This window comes from Mesocricetus auratus, unplaced genomic scaffold, assembly GCF_017639785.1.
Source record: "Mesocricetus auratus isolate SY011 unplaced genomic scaffold, BCM_Maur_2.0 Super-Scaffold_100003, whole genome shotgun sequence".
NCBI lineage: Eukaryota > Metazoa > Chordata > Mammalia > Rodentia > Cricetidae > Mesocricetus > Mesocricetus auratus.
Window position 1 is genome coordinate 23,071,451 of NW_024429188.1, and position 19,397 is coordinate 23,090,847.

The 19,397-nt window shown below is 38.6% G+C and overlaps 1 protein-coding gene across 2 annotated transcripts in view; it reads right to left on the minus strand.

Annotated features, from left to right (window-relative positions):
- Smpx (small muscle protein X-linked) overlaps positions 1 to 16,693 on the minus strand; it is a 51,741-nt gene extending 35,048 nt beyond the window's left edge. The window contains exons 1-3 of one of the 2 annotated variants that reach the window (XM_040744152.1): positions 16,378 to 16,693; positions 15,772 to 15,840; positions 12,650 to 12,706 (exon numbers count right to left, since the gene is read on the minus strand). In XM_040744152.1, the coding sequence (XP_040600086.1) occupies positions 12,650 to 12,688 (39 nt within the window). In that variant the 5' untranslated portion in view covers positions 12,689 to 12,706; positions 15,772 to 15,840; positions 16,378 to 16,693. The remainder of the gene's footprint in view (positions 1 to 12,649; positions 12,707 to 15,771; positions 15,841 to 16,377) is intronic. The other variant, XM_040744151.1, reaches the window with a different exon arrangement.
- Between the last annotated feature and the right edge of the window lie 2,704 nt (positions 16,694 to 19,397).

The window sequence follows — 19,397 nt, forward strand, 5'->3', positions numbered from 1 at the left end:
CCTCAGGTTTCTGAGCCGACATTCTATCTTCTCCCAACACTATCATGTGTGGGACAGTGAAGTAAAGGGACAGTGCTATAAAATCAACTTCTTTTTTAATAAAAAGTCAATCATTGTCCTTTAATAAGAAGAAGCACTAATCTAATTCAGTGCCAAGCATAAAATACCTTCTTGTAAACATGAAATATTTCAAATACTAAAATATCTAAGAATATGTTGACACAGTAATTTGAACTTGAGAAGATAATACGCAAATTTAAATTTTACCCATATTTCTACAGACATCAAAAGGTGAAAATGTTTAGTACATACCAAAAATGTATTAAAACTAGTCATATTTAAAAACTAGATTGAATTTTTCCTCTGAAGATTAAATGCTGCCTTATAAGTAATTGGATACATGGGCTTTAAAAGGTGAAATTTCATTTTGATATGAGTGAAAATGATGCCTAAGGAAAAGGAGCAAAATGTTTTGTTAACTTATGAAACAGAGTTGATTATTTGGGTAAAACACCATTGAACTTAAGAAGTCCATTTGGAGTCACCTGTTATATGCTCTGTCCCAGAGTAATGATTAACCCATAACATAAGAAATAGCCAGTTTCATGGTTCACATGACATGGCAGGTCTACGTTTTACCTCCAAAGAAAGCAGGCTTGAAAACTCCTTTGTGCTAGAATAATGCTGATCCCACAGGAAGGAAACAAGTTTCGAAATGTTGGTGGCAAATTAGAAAGAAAGATACATCATTTTGATTCCAAGAAGTATTTTCATCAGCATATATCATAAGAGAGACACACATGATTAAGGGAAAGATGGAGCTTATAGTCTGGCAAATATGGAACAAAATTTCATGAATCTCATGAGATCATGATCTTATTATGTTGCCTAGGCTGCCCTCAAGCTCCTACACTCAAGTCATCCTTCCCTCATCGGCTTTCAACAACTGAAATATCAGGAAGGCATCACCTCTCCAGCTCACCTCTTATAACTTTAGTAGGCATAATTCCTTTATTTCTTAGGAGGACATAAAATAATGCTATTCACTAGGAATACCCATTTAGGACTCATGAGACTCTCAGTTAGATCCGGCACCACAAAGAGTCAAAACTGAATAAAATAGTAATAGCATTTCACATTTATCAATATTTAGATAGAATGACACACATAGAGGCTTGAAATAAGATCAAAAGAATGTGAACAGACTCAGAGATGATGATCTATATTGGACCAATGGACTACTTCCTCCACAACATTTGAGAGACTCTCATGGGGGATGTTCTTCTGTTTATGTCTCTCTTATTAGTTGATGAATAAAACACTGTTGGTCAATAAGGTAGGAAGATAGGCAGGACTAGGACAAGGAGAATTCTGGGAAAGGTAGGCAGAAAAGCACCAGGACAGTCACCATGTGAGCTGCCAAAGGAGTTAAAGATCTGGACCCTTCTCCAGTAAGATAAGACCACATGGAAATACATAGATTGATAGAAATAGGCTAATAATTAATACAGAGCTAGCCAATAAGAAGCCTTAGTCACCAGCCAACAATTTTATAATCAATATAAGTCTCTGTATGTTCATTTGCGTGCTCAAGAGCAGTGGGACCTGCCGGGCCAAAAACTGTCCACAAGACTCATTGACTATTTGAGAGGAGATTAATTAATTAAAAGTTCAGTTAGAGCCATTTGTTGTGCCACATACTTGAAATCCCAGCACTTGGTGGTTGAGGCAAAAGGATTACAAATTTGAGCTACAAGGAAAGACACTGCCCCCTTCTGAAAAAGAAGTTTATTTTAAAGCACCCCATTAAACCAATTTATTATTAATCAATGGGAGGTAACTTCCAAGAGTGAATTTGGGTTAAAATACTGTTTCTGGAGAATCTATATTTAAGCCATTTAATCAAGATTATGTTTTATAACCAAATGTAGTTTTCAGTAAGGAAACACACAAAAGTGATACTTAACAATATAATAGTTTATGATATGGGGTGATAACATTTTCATGTTTGAAGATCAATTTTGGAACCTCTTGTAGCCTCCCCATAGATAGTTTATAAGAGCGAAGCAGAGCTGGTAGTTGTTATAGATTCTCTGTAATTGAAAAAGTGACAGCTGTTCTATGCTTTATTGTCGCATTTATAGGAGAAATAATTTTTAAGCCACCTAACCATGGAAACTTTCCTTCAAGTGAAGCAGTGCAAGGACGTCAAAAATACAAAATAATATTCATCAAAGAAACTTCCCTTTGCTACAGATAGAGAGCGTCACAGAAAACAACAGCTAGTCAAAATGCAGAGAACAACCGAGCATAGGGTGTCCAACTCTTATGAATACATCTACAATACAACTCCTGCATGTAAGGCTAAGACAACATCACAGAAGAGGGTGAAGAAAGATTTAAGAACAAAAGGACCAGGAAATCGACTGTTAAATTGTATCTCCCAGAAATAACAGGGAAATTTCATCCAGGATACCTCAGCAATACGGCTGCCTAATGAAGACCTAAACAAGGTCAACACCAATAGACATGCTAAAACTGAAAGGAGAGATTCCCACCCCTAGACAAAGAACTACAGGCAACGGAGGAATGTTGAGACTAGGAAAAATAGTCTTCCCTAATAATGAGTCCCTTAATTGATTATCTGATACCTACTGGTCAGCCCTGAAATTATATACATACGAGTAACACTAAATTTGACTCAACAAGCTATATTTAAATATTTATACATATACATATATGTAACGATAGCAATTGAAGGAAAAGGCCAAGGAGAAGGAGCAAGGGATGGAGAGAGGAAAGGAAAGAAGAGAAATATGCAATTGCATTTTAATTAAGATGCATATTACTGAACAAAAAGTAAAATGCAAAATAGGTAGAAAGGAGGGTTTACAAGCTTTTCTTCGCAACACTCTGTGAAGTTAAGATCATCATTGTTTTACTAATAAACAGATTAAACCTCAAGGGGCTTTGAGTTTATGATCAAGGTCACATATACAGTACAACAAACAAAGGCCACATTTCCAAATCAAACTTTTAGAGTTAACATTTTTGCTCTACCAATCCAGTCTCCCAAGAGTTCTTTTCTCTTGGCTAAAGTTAGCTCTAGCCATCTCTAAAATCGAAGACTTACACTTTGAGAGTGACCTTTGCAAAGGAGAACAAAAAATGCATACTTCTGGAATAGATGCCAAACAAAAGCTACATTGAAAAAATGAGCCATTAACTCAATGACATGACACTTTTTCTTCTTGAAGGCATCACTCAAGAAATCAGGAACCTAAATGGGTTTTAGAACAACAAATATTGATGGGAACAAAAGTAGCCTGAAAACATGTTGAGTGGCCCGTCATTACCGTGCATCAGTAAGGCAGTATAAGAGCAGTGCTTTGTCAACTGTGTCATGCACTACACTAGTAATAAGATAATTAGAGAGACTTCATTATAATAATTGTAGGGCAGTGGTATTTGAGTGACAAATTATAGGCTACATTATAGCCATAGGGGGAAAAATCCTTACAACTTAAATTTGTTGGGAAAGTGTAGACCTGTAGATCAGTTTTTTTTTCTTCTATCAGCGAGAAAACTGGGTCCTATTCTTGCATTTTCACTGTCTTGCTCTATGTCTGAATATAAATAAGATACTTTTTCAATCACTCAGTACTTCTATCTGCAAATTGGGTAAGGTATTTGCTAGTCAAATTGTGTATAACGAAAACTATATTTTTGAGCTTTATTTTTTATTTTTTCAACATACTATTTTTATTTATTCTTTGGGGATTTCACATCATACATCCTTATCACATTTGCTTTCCAGTACTTCCTTATTCACTGTCAATTTTGTGACCTCCCCCCAGCAAAAAAAAGTTCAATTTGTGATAGATATATATATACTCACTGGAGCATAGTCAAACTCTCAGTGGCCAGCCTCTTAAATACTGAGTCTTTCCCCTCCCACACACCTACTGGAAACCATCTATTGTGGAGAGTGACACTTCAGCATACTATCACAGTTTTTAAGAGTTCCCTTCCATGGCTTCCTATTTAGGCTGTTACTATTTCTTTTCATTGGGTAGGGTGGGGTAGAAGTAGTGGATGCCACAGAAGTCTTCCACGTCTTTCTTTCTCAACTGTGCATCTGCAGTCATTGATATCACTGCCAAAGCAGCTTATTTGCTCTATGGTTCAGAGAAACATGGATCATGGCCTCTCCGTGGTTTCTGGTATCAGCACAGATCACAAACAGGGCTCGTGGTTGCAGCAGGGCCACAGACCCAGACAAGGCCCTTGGGTGCAGCAAGGGACCATGGACAATCAATATGGCTTCAGGCTGCTGCAATGATCATGGACATTTGCTTGGTCTTCTATGAAAACACAGGCCATAGATATGAACACAGACCCCAGCTGCAATACGACCATGGACCCCCAACATTCTTACTGTGGATAGGTCTGTGTTGATGTCTGTGACCCAAAGGTCACACAGATGTCTGAAGTCTGTGCTGCAGCCTGAAGTCATGTTGTCATCCATGAGCAATGCTGCCATGGAGGGGAGCACATTGATGTGGGTGACCTAAGCTTCTACCTGTATCGGGGTCCATAAAAATGGCTTTGCTTCATTTTGACTTAAGATCAGAGAGTTCAAAACTATCCTTATTCTTCCAAGGTAAAAGTCATAAGACCTAAAGGTCTAATGTATGACTACGGTAGGATGTTTGGTCTAAGGTATAGATGTCTTAGCTAAATAACAAGAGACTTGATCTAATGTGTGATACTCTTAACCTTCAAAAACACATAATGAGAGATTTAGTCTACTGAATGTTTGGAAAATTAAGGAAGCAAGTCTATTTATTCCTTGTATCTTGATAAAGAAATCTCTTACCTTTTTTGCCTTTTTGGTTTGGGTATATTAGAAAGTTGAAGAATAAACTTGCGGTGTTTGGTATTCACTGGATTACCCTCCTGACTCTATTCTGTGTCTCCATCTTTTCCTTAGTATCTTTACCTGTCATTTCTCAATCCACACTACCCCTCTCAGGTATGAACTGGGGAAGTTCACTGGATTCAACTGAAGCACAAACAAACACAGGTTATTAAACACTTGGAACCATAGTGCTGTCCAGATCTCATGCTGCCATTGTAAGCTATGCTTTGTTTTCTCTTCTGTTTATCTGTGTAGCCCTGGATATCCTGGAACTCATTCTGTAGACTAGGCTAGCCTCGAACTCACAGAGATCCATCTGCCTCTTCCTCCTGAGTGTTGAAATTAAAGGCATGCACCACTACCACATGACTAACTGTACTTTTTATAATATAACAAACACAGAAAAGGCTTGACATGAATGACCTAGAATTAATATTAAGATGTGAATCTATATACAGTCTCTATAAATACAAAGGAAGATGATCCTTGGGATTTTTGTTTCCTTTCGTGATGCAACTCTTACTTCTTTTGCTTTGTTTTCTGATTTGGTCATTTGTTTGTTTTGTTATTTTGAGACAGTGTTTCTTGGTGTATCCCTCGCCATCCTGGAACTTCCTCTGTAGACCAGGCTAGCCTCAAACTCAGAGATTCCTCTGCTTCTGCCTCCCAAGTGCTGGGACTAAAGGTGTGTGCCACCACCTCCAAACTTGCTACTCTCACTTGCTGTTCCTGTTTGAAGTTTATGCATGGTAGATATCTTGAAATATGCCCCTGGTGCAATAGACTTGGTTCATTACCTTCCGAATCTATACATAATTTGTTATATTCTCCAAAATGGGAATGGAAAAAAATCTAACAGGCCATCTTTTGCTCAAGCAGGATACTGTTTCCTGATAGAAAACCTATCTGATGTGAAATTAATACTGCTCTTGATCTCACCAGGTGAAGAAAAGTAGAAAGAATTCCCTGTAAGTTAATTCCACCACTCCCTTAATTATTTGTATTGTTCTCTTTCCTTGGCTCTAGGCTTTGAGCCAGGAGGATTCTGGAAACAATATTCCCTCCTCAGTCACTACTATATGGCTTACAGTGGGATGACATCTTCTTTCCCCAGTGGGTTAGATTTTGATAGATGCTGCTCACTGGGTTCTGGCAATTCCAACTAAACCTCATTCCACAGCCACTGATCTAGCCTCCCTCCTTACTTGTCCCCACACACTATCTCTTTTACAGAAACTACTGTGATTTATCTGAACATTGTGTGTTTGTTTGAGAGGGTTCCCACACTCACTGATTCTATCTTTTGTTTTCAAATGTCCCAGAATGTCCTGCCAGTATTGAAGGCCTCCTGTGTGCAATTCTCCTATGGCAGACAGGAAATCCCGTAGGTTCGGATGTTTCAGAATTTCTTTCTGCTTTGCCCTATCCTCTGGCCTTATCCTTCTCTGAATGAGAAGGCACTTTGAGATTTATAGCATCTTTACTAAAGATTTGCAGAAAGAAGTGTGCTTTTAGACTAGAAAATGAGATTGTTTTTTTGATATATTAGCCTAAAATACGAGGAACAGAAGAATGCATGCCTCTATCAACTAAAAGATAGCCAATTCATTTTAAAATAAAATCCTACAGCTGTACAATGCATAACAATCTAGGAATTCTTGAAATGTAGAATCGATTCAAAACACCAAACTTTCCCACTCAACAGTTTTGAGAAAAATCCCAGTTACTTTTCTTTACCCATGATGCTTCATTCTGTAAGGTCTCCCCCCAAATATTCTCTGTTCTCAACATTTTTTGTTCTCCTTAATAATTTCCTCAATGATTCAACTATAATCTTGTCATCCATGATAAAACAGGTTTCAAGAATGTACTGTACAGCTTTTAAGACAATGTGCATAATTAGTTAGGAGGCAGGTTATATTTCTGAAGCACTTGTAAATGTCACCAGTAAAAACATGACATCTTGTAGCCAGGGTATGATTGCTTGTCTCATGTGACAATGTTGGAGCCTTCATCAAAGCATCAGAAAGCATTGGCTGGAGTAACACCAAACCCACTTGAGAGTTACACTACTATATTCAAGTTCTTGCTACACTTTACAGAAACCAGCATCACATACAGTGTGTTTGAATAGTTTATGTGAGAAAGAAACAGTAGATCTATGATCAAGAAAAGGTCTTACCTCTACAGTTAAACAAACATCAAACGAAAGTTAACTTTTTGTTTTAAATTTAAATAAAATATGAAGGAAAGTATGTGTCATTGTTAGGCTTTTTAGCTTAATCAGTGATTAACTGACCAGCCATGTAGGATGGTAGTCTGTTCTTTTGTAGTAAGGACTGTCAAACGCATGGAATCCTTTTTTTAAAACTGGAAGTACAACCCAGGAAAAGCAGTCCATAAAACCTGCCTGTATATAACCTTTGCTTTGACAGATGCTGCTTTCTGCTTCCATGCAGCCTCTGTGCCCTGGGCTATGGAGAGAGCAATAGTAACGGGTGGGTAAAATAAAGAAGTACTAAAATGTGTGGCATGAAAATATTACATTCTGCATGTGGATTGCATAGCAAAGGAAGCTTTCCCATAGTAAGAAACCACACTCCCTAACAATTCATGGCTTAGATAATTACTCCTTTGAGTATATGATAAAAGAGTTAGATTTACAATCACACGAAGCTTGGTTAAGCCACAGGTAATACAGTGACCATGCTTGCTTATATTTCAAGACGAAATTCATCATGGGATTATTTTGCTTTGTGCTCCTCACTTCAAATCAGCTTGTTTATAGTGTGACTTTAAGTGGCTATCAGCATCTTCATTAAAAAGACACCACTTATGAATGTTGGTTGGGTTCTTTAAGAGGAAAACACAAGTCACCCAGGAAAAAGTATTGCATCTCAGGTGGGCTTGGCACTTGGGGTATCATCCTTGAGATAGTCCACAGCCATTCACTTCTATATCAAGGATGGGAAGAGTTCACAATAATACCACAGAACACTGCATTTTAGGATCACAGTGAATGATGAGTCACGACTGAGTCCTAGATAATCCTAGGTACAAGTTAATTTTTCCAATCCTGACTTGTGATATATGAAAGTTACACTGCACTGTTGTAGCATGTACACAGTAGTTGAATAATTGTAACTATTATTTATACAAAAGTAAAGCCTTGGAAACTATTCTCGAGAGATTTATGGGCTATAAGAAGCTGGGCAGGGCCTTAAAGGTTATTTGACACAACATCTTCTTTTTGCAAATCATAAGGACCATTCTAGAGAAATCATGGAGAACATCCACAACTAGAAGATAAGCCTCTTTTCTAGTCAGTCATGACATTCTTAGATCTCAATGGAGAGGACAAATATCAGAAAGAATGGAGCAATGTCAGCCCAGAGATTACTGGTTTTGGTGAGCAGAGACCTGTGGGAACTCCCAAAACCGGTGTGCTCAGGAGGGCCATTAGATGCAACCAAGGGCTGGTATCACTTGGTCTCATTAGAAAAAGCCATTGCACAGATGGCTGATGGCATTAGATTTCTTAGCAGTTCTAACTTTCCTGCCACCTGTCATGTCACATCCTTTCAACTGAAGGGAACAGACTCAGTGTACAGAGTGTGCTGATGTTGCCTTGGTTGCAGCTCCATTATAATCAACAATGGGATTGTCAAGTTGCAATCCACAGGACAAATACAACCCACCACCTAAAGTTTAAATTTTAAACAAGCCATTGGGAAACAGACACATTCATCCACTACGGCCCTGTGGTTGCTTCAGGGAATAATAGCAGAGATGATCATTGAAGCAGACCAAACAATTCAAAAACTAACATATTTACTGTCTTTCTGGTTCTTTCTAGAAAATGTTTTGTCAGCATCTGATACAGAACTTTACAAACAGCTTAAAGAACTTTATCTAGTCTATGGAAAAGTCGGCTGACTCCTTCAGAATGTTTTGGTGCTGTTGGCTGACAAAATGTGATAGGGAATAATGGTAGACATAGACTCCCCTTACAGTTCAAAGCCCATCTTCTGCAAATATGAAAGACAGCTATCTAACTTCTGTAAAGATGAGCCTAAGTCTAACCTCCCTGTTTCTCTGGCATGGGGAAACTGAGTTCCTTACATTGCACAGGTAGAAGACTCATTTTTAAGGGGTATGTGTACTAGGAACCAGGGATTTGTCATAAGCTATCTAGTCTATTCATCATAACAGTCCCATTAAATTGTAATGTTTGCCCCAATTTTTACAGAAAAGTAAACTACGGATGCTTAAAGTCACAGAGACTTGTAAATGCTTGACTTCCACATTTTCTGGCTGGCACACTCTTAAAATTGCCTGCCTATGAAGGTGACTCAGTTTACTCAATCCAAACATAATAGAGATCTAAAGCTAAGCTGTTAGAAATTTATACTACAAATCACTATTCTGCAAGATTGCTCATTGAGAAGTTCAAAATGCTTGGAGAACACTGTCTTCATGAGAAGAATAAGATACTGTTAAGAAGTAATGGACTCTAAAAAAGTTTCCCAAACAGTTATGGAAACTCCTTTATTGCTTGTTTGGTTGGTTGGTTGGTTGGTTTGATTTGGTTTTTTTGAGATAGGGTTTCTCTTTGTACCCCTGGCTGCCCTGGAACTCACGCTATAGACCAGGCTGTCCTCAAATTCAGAGATCCTCCTCCCTCTTCCTTCTTGAATGCTGGGATTAAAGGCATATGCCACTACTGCCCAGCTAGTTATGGAAACTTAACAAAATTAACAATATCCTGTGAAAGTAAGGGTATTCTAAGGCATAAACTTTGGTAATTGATAAAAGTAGATAGTGATGGTGAAGACTGATTGATAGATGGTAACAGCCATTTATTAAGTAATTACTATAATTCTGGCACTGGCCTAATATATACATGTATTAAATTCATTTCATACTTGCAGAAACACTATGAAACATGTCCTGCTGCTCATTTCATTAACAGATAAACAAAAGATGGAGGACAAAGAGGACAAACTACTTGCACAAAGTCATGTAGTTATTAAATACTGCAAGCAATGAGTTTATCAAGTACAGAGATGAGGTGTCAATTTGTTGTTTTGTACCCTACTTCTGGCACATACTATGCCCCCTGAAAATGTCAGGTGAATAGAATTGGAGGTTCAGAGCACTGGCTGCTCTTTCAGAAGACCCAGGTTCCATTCCCAGGACTCACATGGTGGATCTGACTCCCTCTTTAGGCTTCTGTGGACACATGTGGTGCACAAACATACATACAGGCAAAATAACCACACACATAAAAATAAAGTATTTTTAAAAAAATAAAAGTAACTAAAGTATGTTGATTAGACCATTTAAGAGCTTCCGATGGTATTTACACAGAGTGCTCTCTCATCAGATTTTAGGTTTGCTCCAAAGAACATCATACTGTAATGTCCTTACTATGAATCATTTTGTATTGTGTCACTACTTTCATATTTTGTTTAATGTGCCCTGTTTAACGTTAATTTAAGGATGATCGGAAAATATCAGATAGTGCTGACACTATTTAGCCACAACAAAAAATATTTCATTTGAAAGTGCATTAAATAGGTCTTTCAGTGAAACATCAAATATATTGAAAGAGACAACACCACATCCATAAGGAACCACTGATTGCCCTTGTTGGTAAAGTGTATGGATTTTTTTGTAATGCAACATAATAACAGCTATTGAGAATGGTCAATAGTGGCTTTTTTAAATATTGCAGACCTTAAAATATATCAAGGTCAAATTTAGCAAATAAAATGCTAGTGAATTTTCAGTGGAGATTTGTGTGAGCCAGAGGGCACTAAGGAAGAAAAATCAATACACTTTTAGCTTTAAAAGGAAGGAATGAAAAAGTAGCTTGATAATGTTTTGAAAAATAAAAAGGAGATTTTCTGTTTAGCACTTCAAGAGCTTGGAGTGCAGCAATCACAACTCTGATACAAACTACCCTTGTGGTCATAAATAGAATAATGGCTGGTCTCCAATGGTAGTTTACTATGCTATTTTGGAGGTCTCATTTGCTAATTCCTAAACAGAACTACTATTACTTCCATTTCACAGGTTTGAAAATGGAGGTCCAGAGGGGTAAAACAGCAGGAAGTCCTTTTCCACGTTTCTGCACCAGCACAAGCTGGATTCAGGCCTGAAGTCTGTTTCAGAGTCCAAGCTGCTATTTGAATACCATGTAAAAGAGAAGATTCAATGACTCAAGGTTCACAGATCCAGGCAACAAAATAATGCCCACTGCCATTGTCAGCATATATCAGAAACTCATCAGATGGAGATACCAGAATGCTGAATGTCGACATGTGGAAGGGAATCCTTGCCAAATGCATAGGTCCCTTCTTGAACTTGCTCAGTGACAGGTTTCCAGAGACTGGTATCCATCCTGCCACTTAAGAACTCCATCAATTTAAGGGGATGCATTAGTCATGACAAGTAAAGATCTGTTTCTCCAGCACCCTTCCCCACTGCTGTATATACTGGAATTTCTCAAACCTTCAATGATATGTTCACAACCTAGCCAAATATTCACAGACCACTCCAAAGCTCCATTGGCAATTTATGATTGTGTTTATGTTGTGTTTGGTATATTAGAATTACAATACTTGAGAAGCACTGCATGCCCTGCAGCGTTCAGAAAATTACAGAAAGGGAAGAAATTTCTTCAGAGAAAGCACAGCTAGATTCTGTGCTGACAAAAGGAAAACGGAATTTGAGAGTAAAGTATTGTACCCAGAGTCTCGGGCTGGGAACTATTTGACAGTCAAACTTGGAGCCCTCAAAAGAAACAAAAGATTAAGTCTTGGGTAAAAACCGATACTGAAAGTTATTTTCATATTGTATCTACATTTCAAAATGCCTGCTTCTCTATCTCTTTGTGGATGACACTTAAGTCAGTTTAAGCAACCAAAGGGTTTGTTGGAATAGCATGAGGAAAATTAATAACTTATGAACTTGAACTCACAAGGCTTTGGAAGACTTTGGAAGGACTTAAGTCATTGTTTAAAGAAAGATGTATTTTATTTTATCAGTGCTAGGAATTGAATTCAGATCTTTACACATACTATTTGTGTGCCCTAGTACTGAAGTTAAACCTCCTGCCCAAAAAGATATATTTGAAACAAATGAGTCAAGCAAATTGTGACCTATTGCCATATCCATGCATCAGTTGATTATAAAAATGAAAATGTAACGTTCTATTCTCTATCAATGGACATATAAAATCCTATATAGACAAACATACTATATTTTAATTAACCTGTAATAGCCATATATCCTTATGGGGAACATTATATTTTAGTAGTATATTTTAATATATGCATACCAGATATACTGATCAAATCAGATTAAGTAGTGTTTCCTATGCATTGTTATTTTGGAGCCTTCTGGAACTTCTCTCTGGTTCTTCATAAAGGACATAATGTGTTCTTGTGAATCTAATATGTTTTGTAGAATGTAATTCTCATTTATGAACTTTGATTGCCTCATGATTCAGAGCAATCAAAAGTAGCTATGTCTCTCAGTTATACCCTATCAGTTCTACAGTCCTTTCTCAAATCTGCCTCCTAAGTCTGATAAGGAGGAACTGTCTTTTCTTCTTAAAGTTAATAATCAGTTAGAGATGAACAACTACAGTTGTTATGACTTACTAAGGAATCAGACCAGAAGCCACAGAGTTGTTGATAAAACACAAATACACCTACTTACCTGGATGGCTCTGACATTGGAAACTGGCTGTTTTGACATATTCACGAGGTCTTATTCCTAAAAAAAAACAAACAAACAAGACTCTGTTAGAGGTGGCAGCATTCAGATTCAAGGTCTTGATAAATTAGAATTTTAACTCATGATTCAACTGGGCAGTTGCCCCTTTCACTGGCCATATATTCTTTCAGTCTCAGTTTCTGCAGTTACTTGGAGACTCACCTTCCCAATGCCTCAGGGAGAGGGAACACTAGAGCACCTCGATAAATCATTCAGGAGGAGATATACTGAGATGCCTTTGCCCCTGATGCAAATGATAGGTGATCAGAAACTTGAAAGGCCCTATCATCTCTTTGCCTGCCCTCTTGACCTTCTGCCAAGAGCAGCAAACTGAAGAGGTGGTGGGAATAAAACACCCTTGTTCAGCCTCAGAGGCTCTCAGCTTGAAACTGAACTTTTGATCTATACAAACTGTTGCCAAGACAGCTAGCTACTCAGTTCACCAGAGGCAACCATTCTCAATAGAATACTCAAAGATGTCTCCAAATACCCTCTCTCAGCAGGACATACATCTCTTCTCCCAGAGAGACCTGGGAGACTCTCTGAAGAGCTGAGTTATTTAATCTTCACAGGTATCCCACACAACCATTGCTAACGAGCCTAGGTTCCAGAACAATGGAAACCAGAATATTCTAGAACTGTCTTCTTTCAGTAGAACTATCTTCAAAGCCAAGTAGAATTGTGACTACATAATGGACACCCCAAATGTAGAAGTGTTTTCTTCCCCAGCTTTCTTTAAACACATGAAACCTAACTTTGATCACTGGGACCAAAGCCCATCTAGGGATGTAGGCTATGGTTTGTTGGAGCTAAAGGAACAAAGAATAATAATGAACCCAGCTCTGGCCTGTTTTTATAGCTGTCTGTTAAACATCAACCAGACCAAGTAAAAAGTTAAAAACTCACTGAATTAAAGGCATTCCCTGTTCTGAACCTTAAAAGAGTTGACTGAGTTCTATCTATTGAGTGCTGTGTATATGGTTAACACGTGGCTGAATGAACATGCAGAGCAGTATTAATATTTCACACAAATCACCTGAAGCTTGGGCAGTATCATTCACTATTTCTGGGCCTGTTTCCTCTTCCTAAAATGACCCTACTTCACAGGTTATGGTAATATTTGAGTGACATGATGCCTCTGGCAAGGTTTTCTGAACTCTAGGGCATGACATGAATGTTTGTTGCATTATTGCTGATGGCCACAGCTAGTGACCTCTGAGTGCTGTGCTCATCCAAAGCCTTAAGTATAGAGAAGAACAGATGCATGATCTTCAACACAGAAATGAATGACCAGAGAACTTGGCAAAAATGCAGAGTTTTTTATTTTAGATTTTAGCTTCTACTCTATGAAAATAAATAACTATACATTTATTTTTAAAATATCTACAATTATTGTATCTCAATATACAGTTTTGGGAGCTATGTCCATGAAAATAACGGAACTTTTAAAGTTTCATCTAAATGTTTTGCTAGGATATAGGTACTGCTTCCGCAATAAGGCTCCACAAAGAACCAATTTTAATATAGTTAAAAATTAAGTAAGATTGCACAATTAAGGATACATTTTTCTCTATGATAGGTTTTAAGTTCAGCATCAAAGACACATAAAGACCATTCTAATTTGTTATTCATTCTAGGGCATACAGCTCAATTCCAAAATGATATGCTTAGAATGGCTTTATTTTTGACATTTGCCAAAAGTTAAGAAAAATAATGCAAAAATAATACTTATAAGACTTTAAATACCTGACCACAGTGTGTGCAATATAACTAGAGTTGAATTAACATATCTTTTGAGACAGGGTTTCTTTGTGTAGCCTTGGCTGTCCTGGAACTCGCTCTGTAGACCATGCCGGCCTCAAACTCACAGAGATCCACGTGCCTTCGCATCCAGAGTGCTCAGATTAAAGACAGGCACCACTGCCTGCCAACATTGTTTTGTTTTTTGTTTAAGTTACTATATATTAATCTAAATCATGAGGATTGGAAAATGCCCTTATGTGATTACAGTAGCAAGTTGAAATGCAAAAGCAGAGAACAATGAAGGCTTTTACTTATACTACACTGAGTTTTGTCTGTGATTCATTTTTTTTCACTGACAGTTTGCACCAGCTACTGGATTACAGTATTTTCTGGGACACTCTGAGCTTAACAGATGCATGGACCTTGTCTCCCCTATGTAGCTTTGTTATCGTCTCATTGATATAGGAATCTCTTCTTAACATCTTCATCCATCTTTGATAGAGACACCTATAGAAAGTCAATTCACTTCCTGCTCCCATTTCTCACCATCAGGCTAGAGAATATTTGTACAAATCAGTTCAGCAGCAGTTCCTGCTGTCCTCATTATTTGCAGAGAAATCAGGGCAAAGCCCGGTGATGAATAAAAATAGACGGTGTTCCCTGGCTGTTTCCCTGGTCGGAGCATTCACCTCCATCAGGATGTAGAATGTAGTGCACCTTCCCTCTACATCTGCATGCCTCTTCCATGGATGGAAACAGAAAGCTATGCTTTCTATACTCACTTCACCACCACCCACTTCAGGACCACTGCTTTTTATCCAAATAGATACTTTTTACAACGCACAACTGCTACGTCTGTCTCCTGGATCTGGCTACAATTTGAAACACTGCAAGTTTGACAAGGCATATATTGGTTTAATAAACTGATGAGGCTTGCCAACTGAGCACAGGTAAGTTTTCCTGGCAGACTGTGGGAACTTTTATAGTTGTCTGTGTGCTGAGTCATGGATGACAGACCCCTATTTGCTTTTAATTGGGCAGCACCTAATACCTAGCTTCTAAATAAAAGCCTTCAACTTACTAAAACCGATCAACATTAATATTGCTAACTTCCCAAGACGAGATTAAGGGGAAAATCAATCACTTTTTGGAATGAAGAGCTTTGTTTATTCTTTTGAAAGGTCAAAGAAATGAGTAAAGCTCTTTCTCAAAGGGATTTATCTTCTATCCTGAAGCTAAAAATAATTCCCAAGGAGGGTGTAGAATGATGCTCTGACCACTTCACTATGCTGGGAGGAAAGAGAGTTTTTGCAGTTCCATACCTTGGAATCTGGTGCCCACGGAGACAAGGACACTGAGTGCTGCCCTCTACCCTGCTGGGTACAGGAAAACTGCGAACAAAGCAAAGCTCTCAAAAAGATGATTCTGTCTACACAAGCTTGTTGTTGAGACCAAGTCCAGCACTTGAGGAAAGGAGGAAAGCATTCTAAACTTACACCGTCTAACACTCTCACAATGGTTTTATTTAGACAAACAAACACACACACACAAACCTAATATTCCACCTTTCCTCTGCCCACACTTCCGATTAATTCTCAGCTTAGAGCCTGTTAGCAGTCTACAGCTGATTGTAAGTAACACTAGCCAGCAGAGCTTCAAGGTCACAGTTATCATATCTGGGTTGTGGACATTTTCCTAACATTTCTGTAAATGAAAACACTTTTAGTTCAATACACACACACACACACACACACACACACACACACACACACTTTATAGAATCAGGGTTACCACCAGGGAGAGGGGAATTGACAAAGAAGCTACACCCACTACTTAGCAAACTACAAAGTTATGAGTAGTCACTTTGTTAGTGATCAAAGAAATTTTCTCTAGAAAGCTACCAGCCAAAGCTGGGTCCTTCTGCTTACCTGCTCTCTGGATTTGTTTACTGCCTGTGGACAGTCCCTGGCAGTCAGGTGCGAAAATACAAAGCTCTTAGAAGGTAGAAGGAACTCCCGTTATCGTCTGAGCTAGGATCGCAGTTCCAGTGCTTTTCATGTGGCTGAAATAGCTGGAGTGCTCTGTGTCTCTTCAGTCCTGAGAGCTGCTCCTGGCTTGGGGCTAGAGGGGAACTCAGTTTAAGGCTAAGTGTTAAAGAGAATTCCTGTCATAGCTCACAGTTGTTCTTCCTAAATATAGAGTTTGATACAAGCCATAGGCTGGCTGCCTCCAAAAGGCTTGACCGTGTAGAAAGCAGGGCTCAAATATCAGCCTGGAGGTGGCTGTGTTATCTTACTGCCCTCCTAATCTTCCTGAGGAGGCTGGCTGCATTCTCTCACATTTTCTGAGGTGTATAGTGAACTTCAAAACGTAGGAAAAGTCTATCTTTAGCTGTATTATCTAGAGGCCAGAAAATGAGAAAAGGTTCATTAAAAATTGGGGGAAGCAGGGGTGCTGATATCAGACATTGCTTGAGTCCAAGCCTGGTTGCTTGGGAACTATTAAAGTTATTTAATAATCGGTACTCAGCAAGCAGTCACCAAATAATAGAATTATATCATTGCATCAAACTATGAGACATTATCCTAGTTTGTAGGTGGAACATGGTTAAAAATGGACAGGCTGGCATGGTTGCTGGCCTCAGAGACCTTGCTAACTTGGCTCTACTGCTTTTATTGATGCATTGACCTTCGATCTTGGCACAAATGAGACAACACAAGAGAACAAAACAAAGGGAAATATGTACTTTAGGTTTGGCAATGACAAGCTTAGGTACCTGGAGAAACATTTTTCAAATCCTAAGGCTCATGGTCACTATTTTGAACATGACTTTGTTGTTGAACTTCTTCAGTCTCTGAAATTAACTTCACACCTTTAACCCCAGGACCCAGGAGGCAGAGGCAAGTGTGTCTCTGTGAGTTCAAAGTCAGTCTAGCCTACATAGTGAGTTCCAGGCAGCCAGGGTTGTGAAGAGAGATCCTTCCTCAAAAACCACCACCACAACAAAAAACACAGAACAAAAATCAACTTCCCTTTAGAAGAAGTACTCAACAGAATAAATTTAAAACTCAACACCAAGGTGAGCACACTTCGAACCACTAAGACAGGGCGTTCTCAGCAGTAGCCATCATCAACCATTCTTGCTCTGTGAGAAAGAGCAGCTTTACATTTTCTGAGTCAACCACCCACTCCTGGCCAGGGGTGAACTCATCAAACATAGAGGACATCAACAGGGTCCGAACTTGTGGAGTGGTAAGTAGTTGTAATCAAAGCATCCATCCCAGCTGGGGCCTCTCAGAAGCACCAAGAAGGCAAGCACTTTACTTGACTTCATTCCATAACTCTTAAAATTCCCACTCCTGTTGTCATTTCAAGGCTCCCATAAAAGTCTGCAGCTGCTGTACAAGAAGCCACTGGCACACAACATTGGTTTGCTGAGTGACAATGAAGGGGTTCAAGGAGACAGTGTACAAGATAAGACTGTTTCCGACAAGGACAGTCAAGATGAGGAATAGGAAAATGAAACAATGAATCTCACTCAAAGTATGGAAAATGGGAGGCCAGAGGGTACTGGACATTGAAGGGACAGCTTAAGAATTTTTGGCATATTTCAGGAAAAAAACACTTAAGAGGACCAGGGCACAGTGTTGTTCACATAAACACAATGCACCAAAGTCCCTTTTACTAGGATACCTTCACCCCTCCTCTCTCTCTCTCTCTCTCTCTCTCTCTCTCTCTCTCTCTCTCTCTCTCTCTCTCTCTCTCTCTCTCTCTCTCTCTCTCTCTCTCTCTCTCTCTCACACACACACACACACTATAGTCCAAGAGCAGTAGGCTATCTAACAACACAACACATCCACATATCCCTTTGGCAGCTGCAAAGTGCTTTCATTTGAATCATTTTATTTAGTCCTTTCAACAGCTCTGTAAGTTTAATGACATTGCATTCACTGAAGAAAACAGCAAGTGAAGACTCATTCTAATAACTCAGTCAGTCCTTCCCAGCTTTTATTTTTTAGACAAGGTCTCATTTAGCTCTGGCTGGCCTGAAACTCACTAAGTAGACCAAGTAGGGTTCAAACCCTTGAAATCTGTCTGCCTCTGCCTTCCAAGTGCTGGAAATAATGATGTGTTCCACACACCTGGCCTATTCCTAACTTCTGAATCTCAGACTTCTTTCCTTATATACAAAAGCACCCTCAAGGAACCACACTCATATGTACCCCTTCACATAAGGACATGGAAGTACAGCATCGAATAGGATGCATCCTTGAGTAGTAGTGGTTCAATCACTAGTCATTTTGTCATCTCACCTACCTAGGAATGTGAAGAGAGATAATTCTGGACTTGATTAGAAATACTATTATGTCAAAAGACCCAGGCTTTTTCAAATTTGTTCACATGGCCCCTCTGAACAAGCCAGTATTTTATCCTAGAGTTTCCAAGATGACAGCCATAGCTCCAAGAATGTGGATCTGTCATGTACATCCAAACAAGGAGGAGGAGTGGTAGCTATGGAAAAGGAGGCTTTTATCTTCACACAAAAGAAAATGAATCGCTAGTTCTGCAAACCAACTTCCCCTTACATCTTTCAAACAAACAAACAAGCAAAAAACTGGAATTGGCCCCACACTTGCAAATTAAATAAATACATACATAAATACATAAATGGCAAACAATGAATGAAGTAGAAATGATAACAAAAATCAAACATCCTATAAAATTGGGATATACTTAGCAAGAAATGGAGAGAATGGCAGCGATGTAGATAAGATATGCACACATATAAAAGGCTTCATATACGTGTACTTTCCTACATGTGTCCTCATCCAATATGCACCACCTTACAAAACAAATATATATTTTTGTAAGGGGAAACATATTTTTAAAATAAATTCAAAGGGGAAAAAGCCTGTGTAAAAACACTAGAATTACACTTCACAGGATA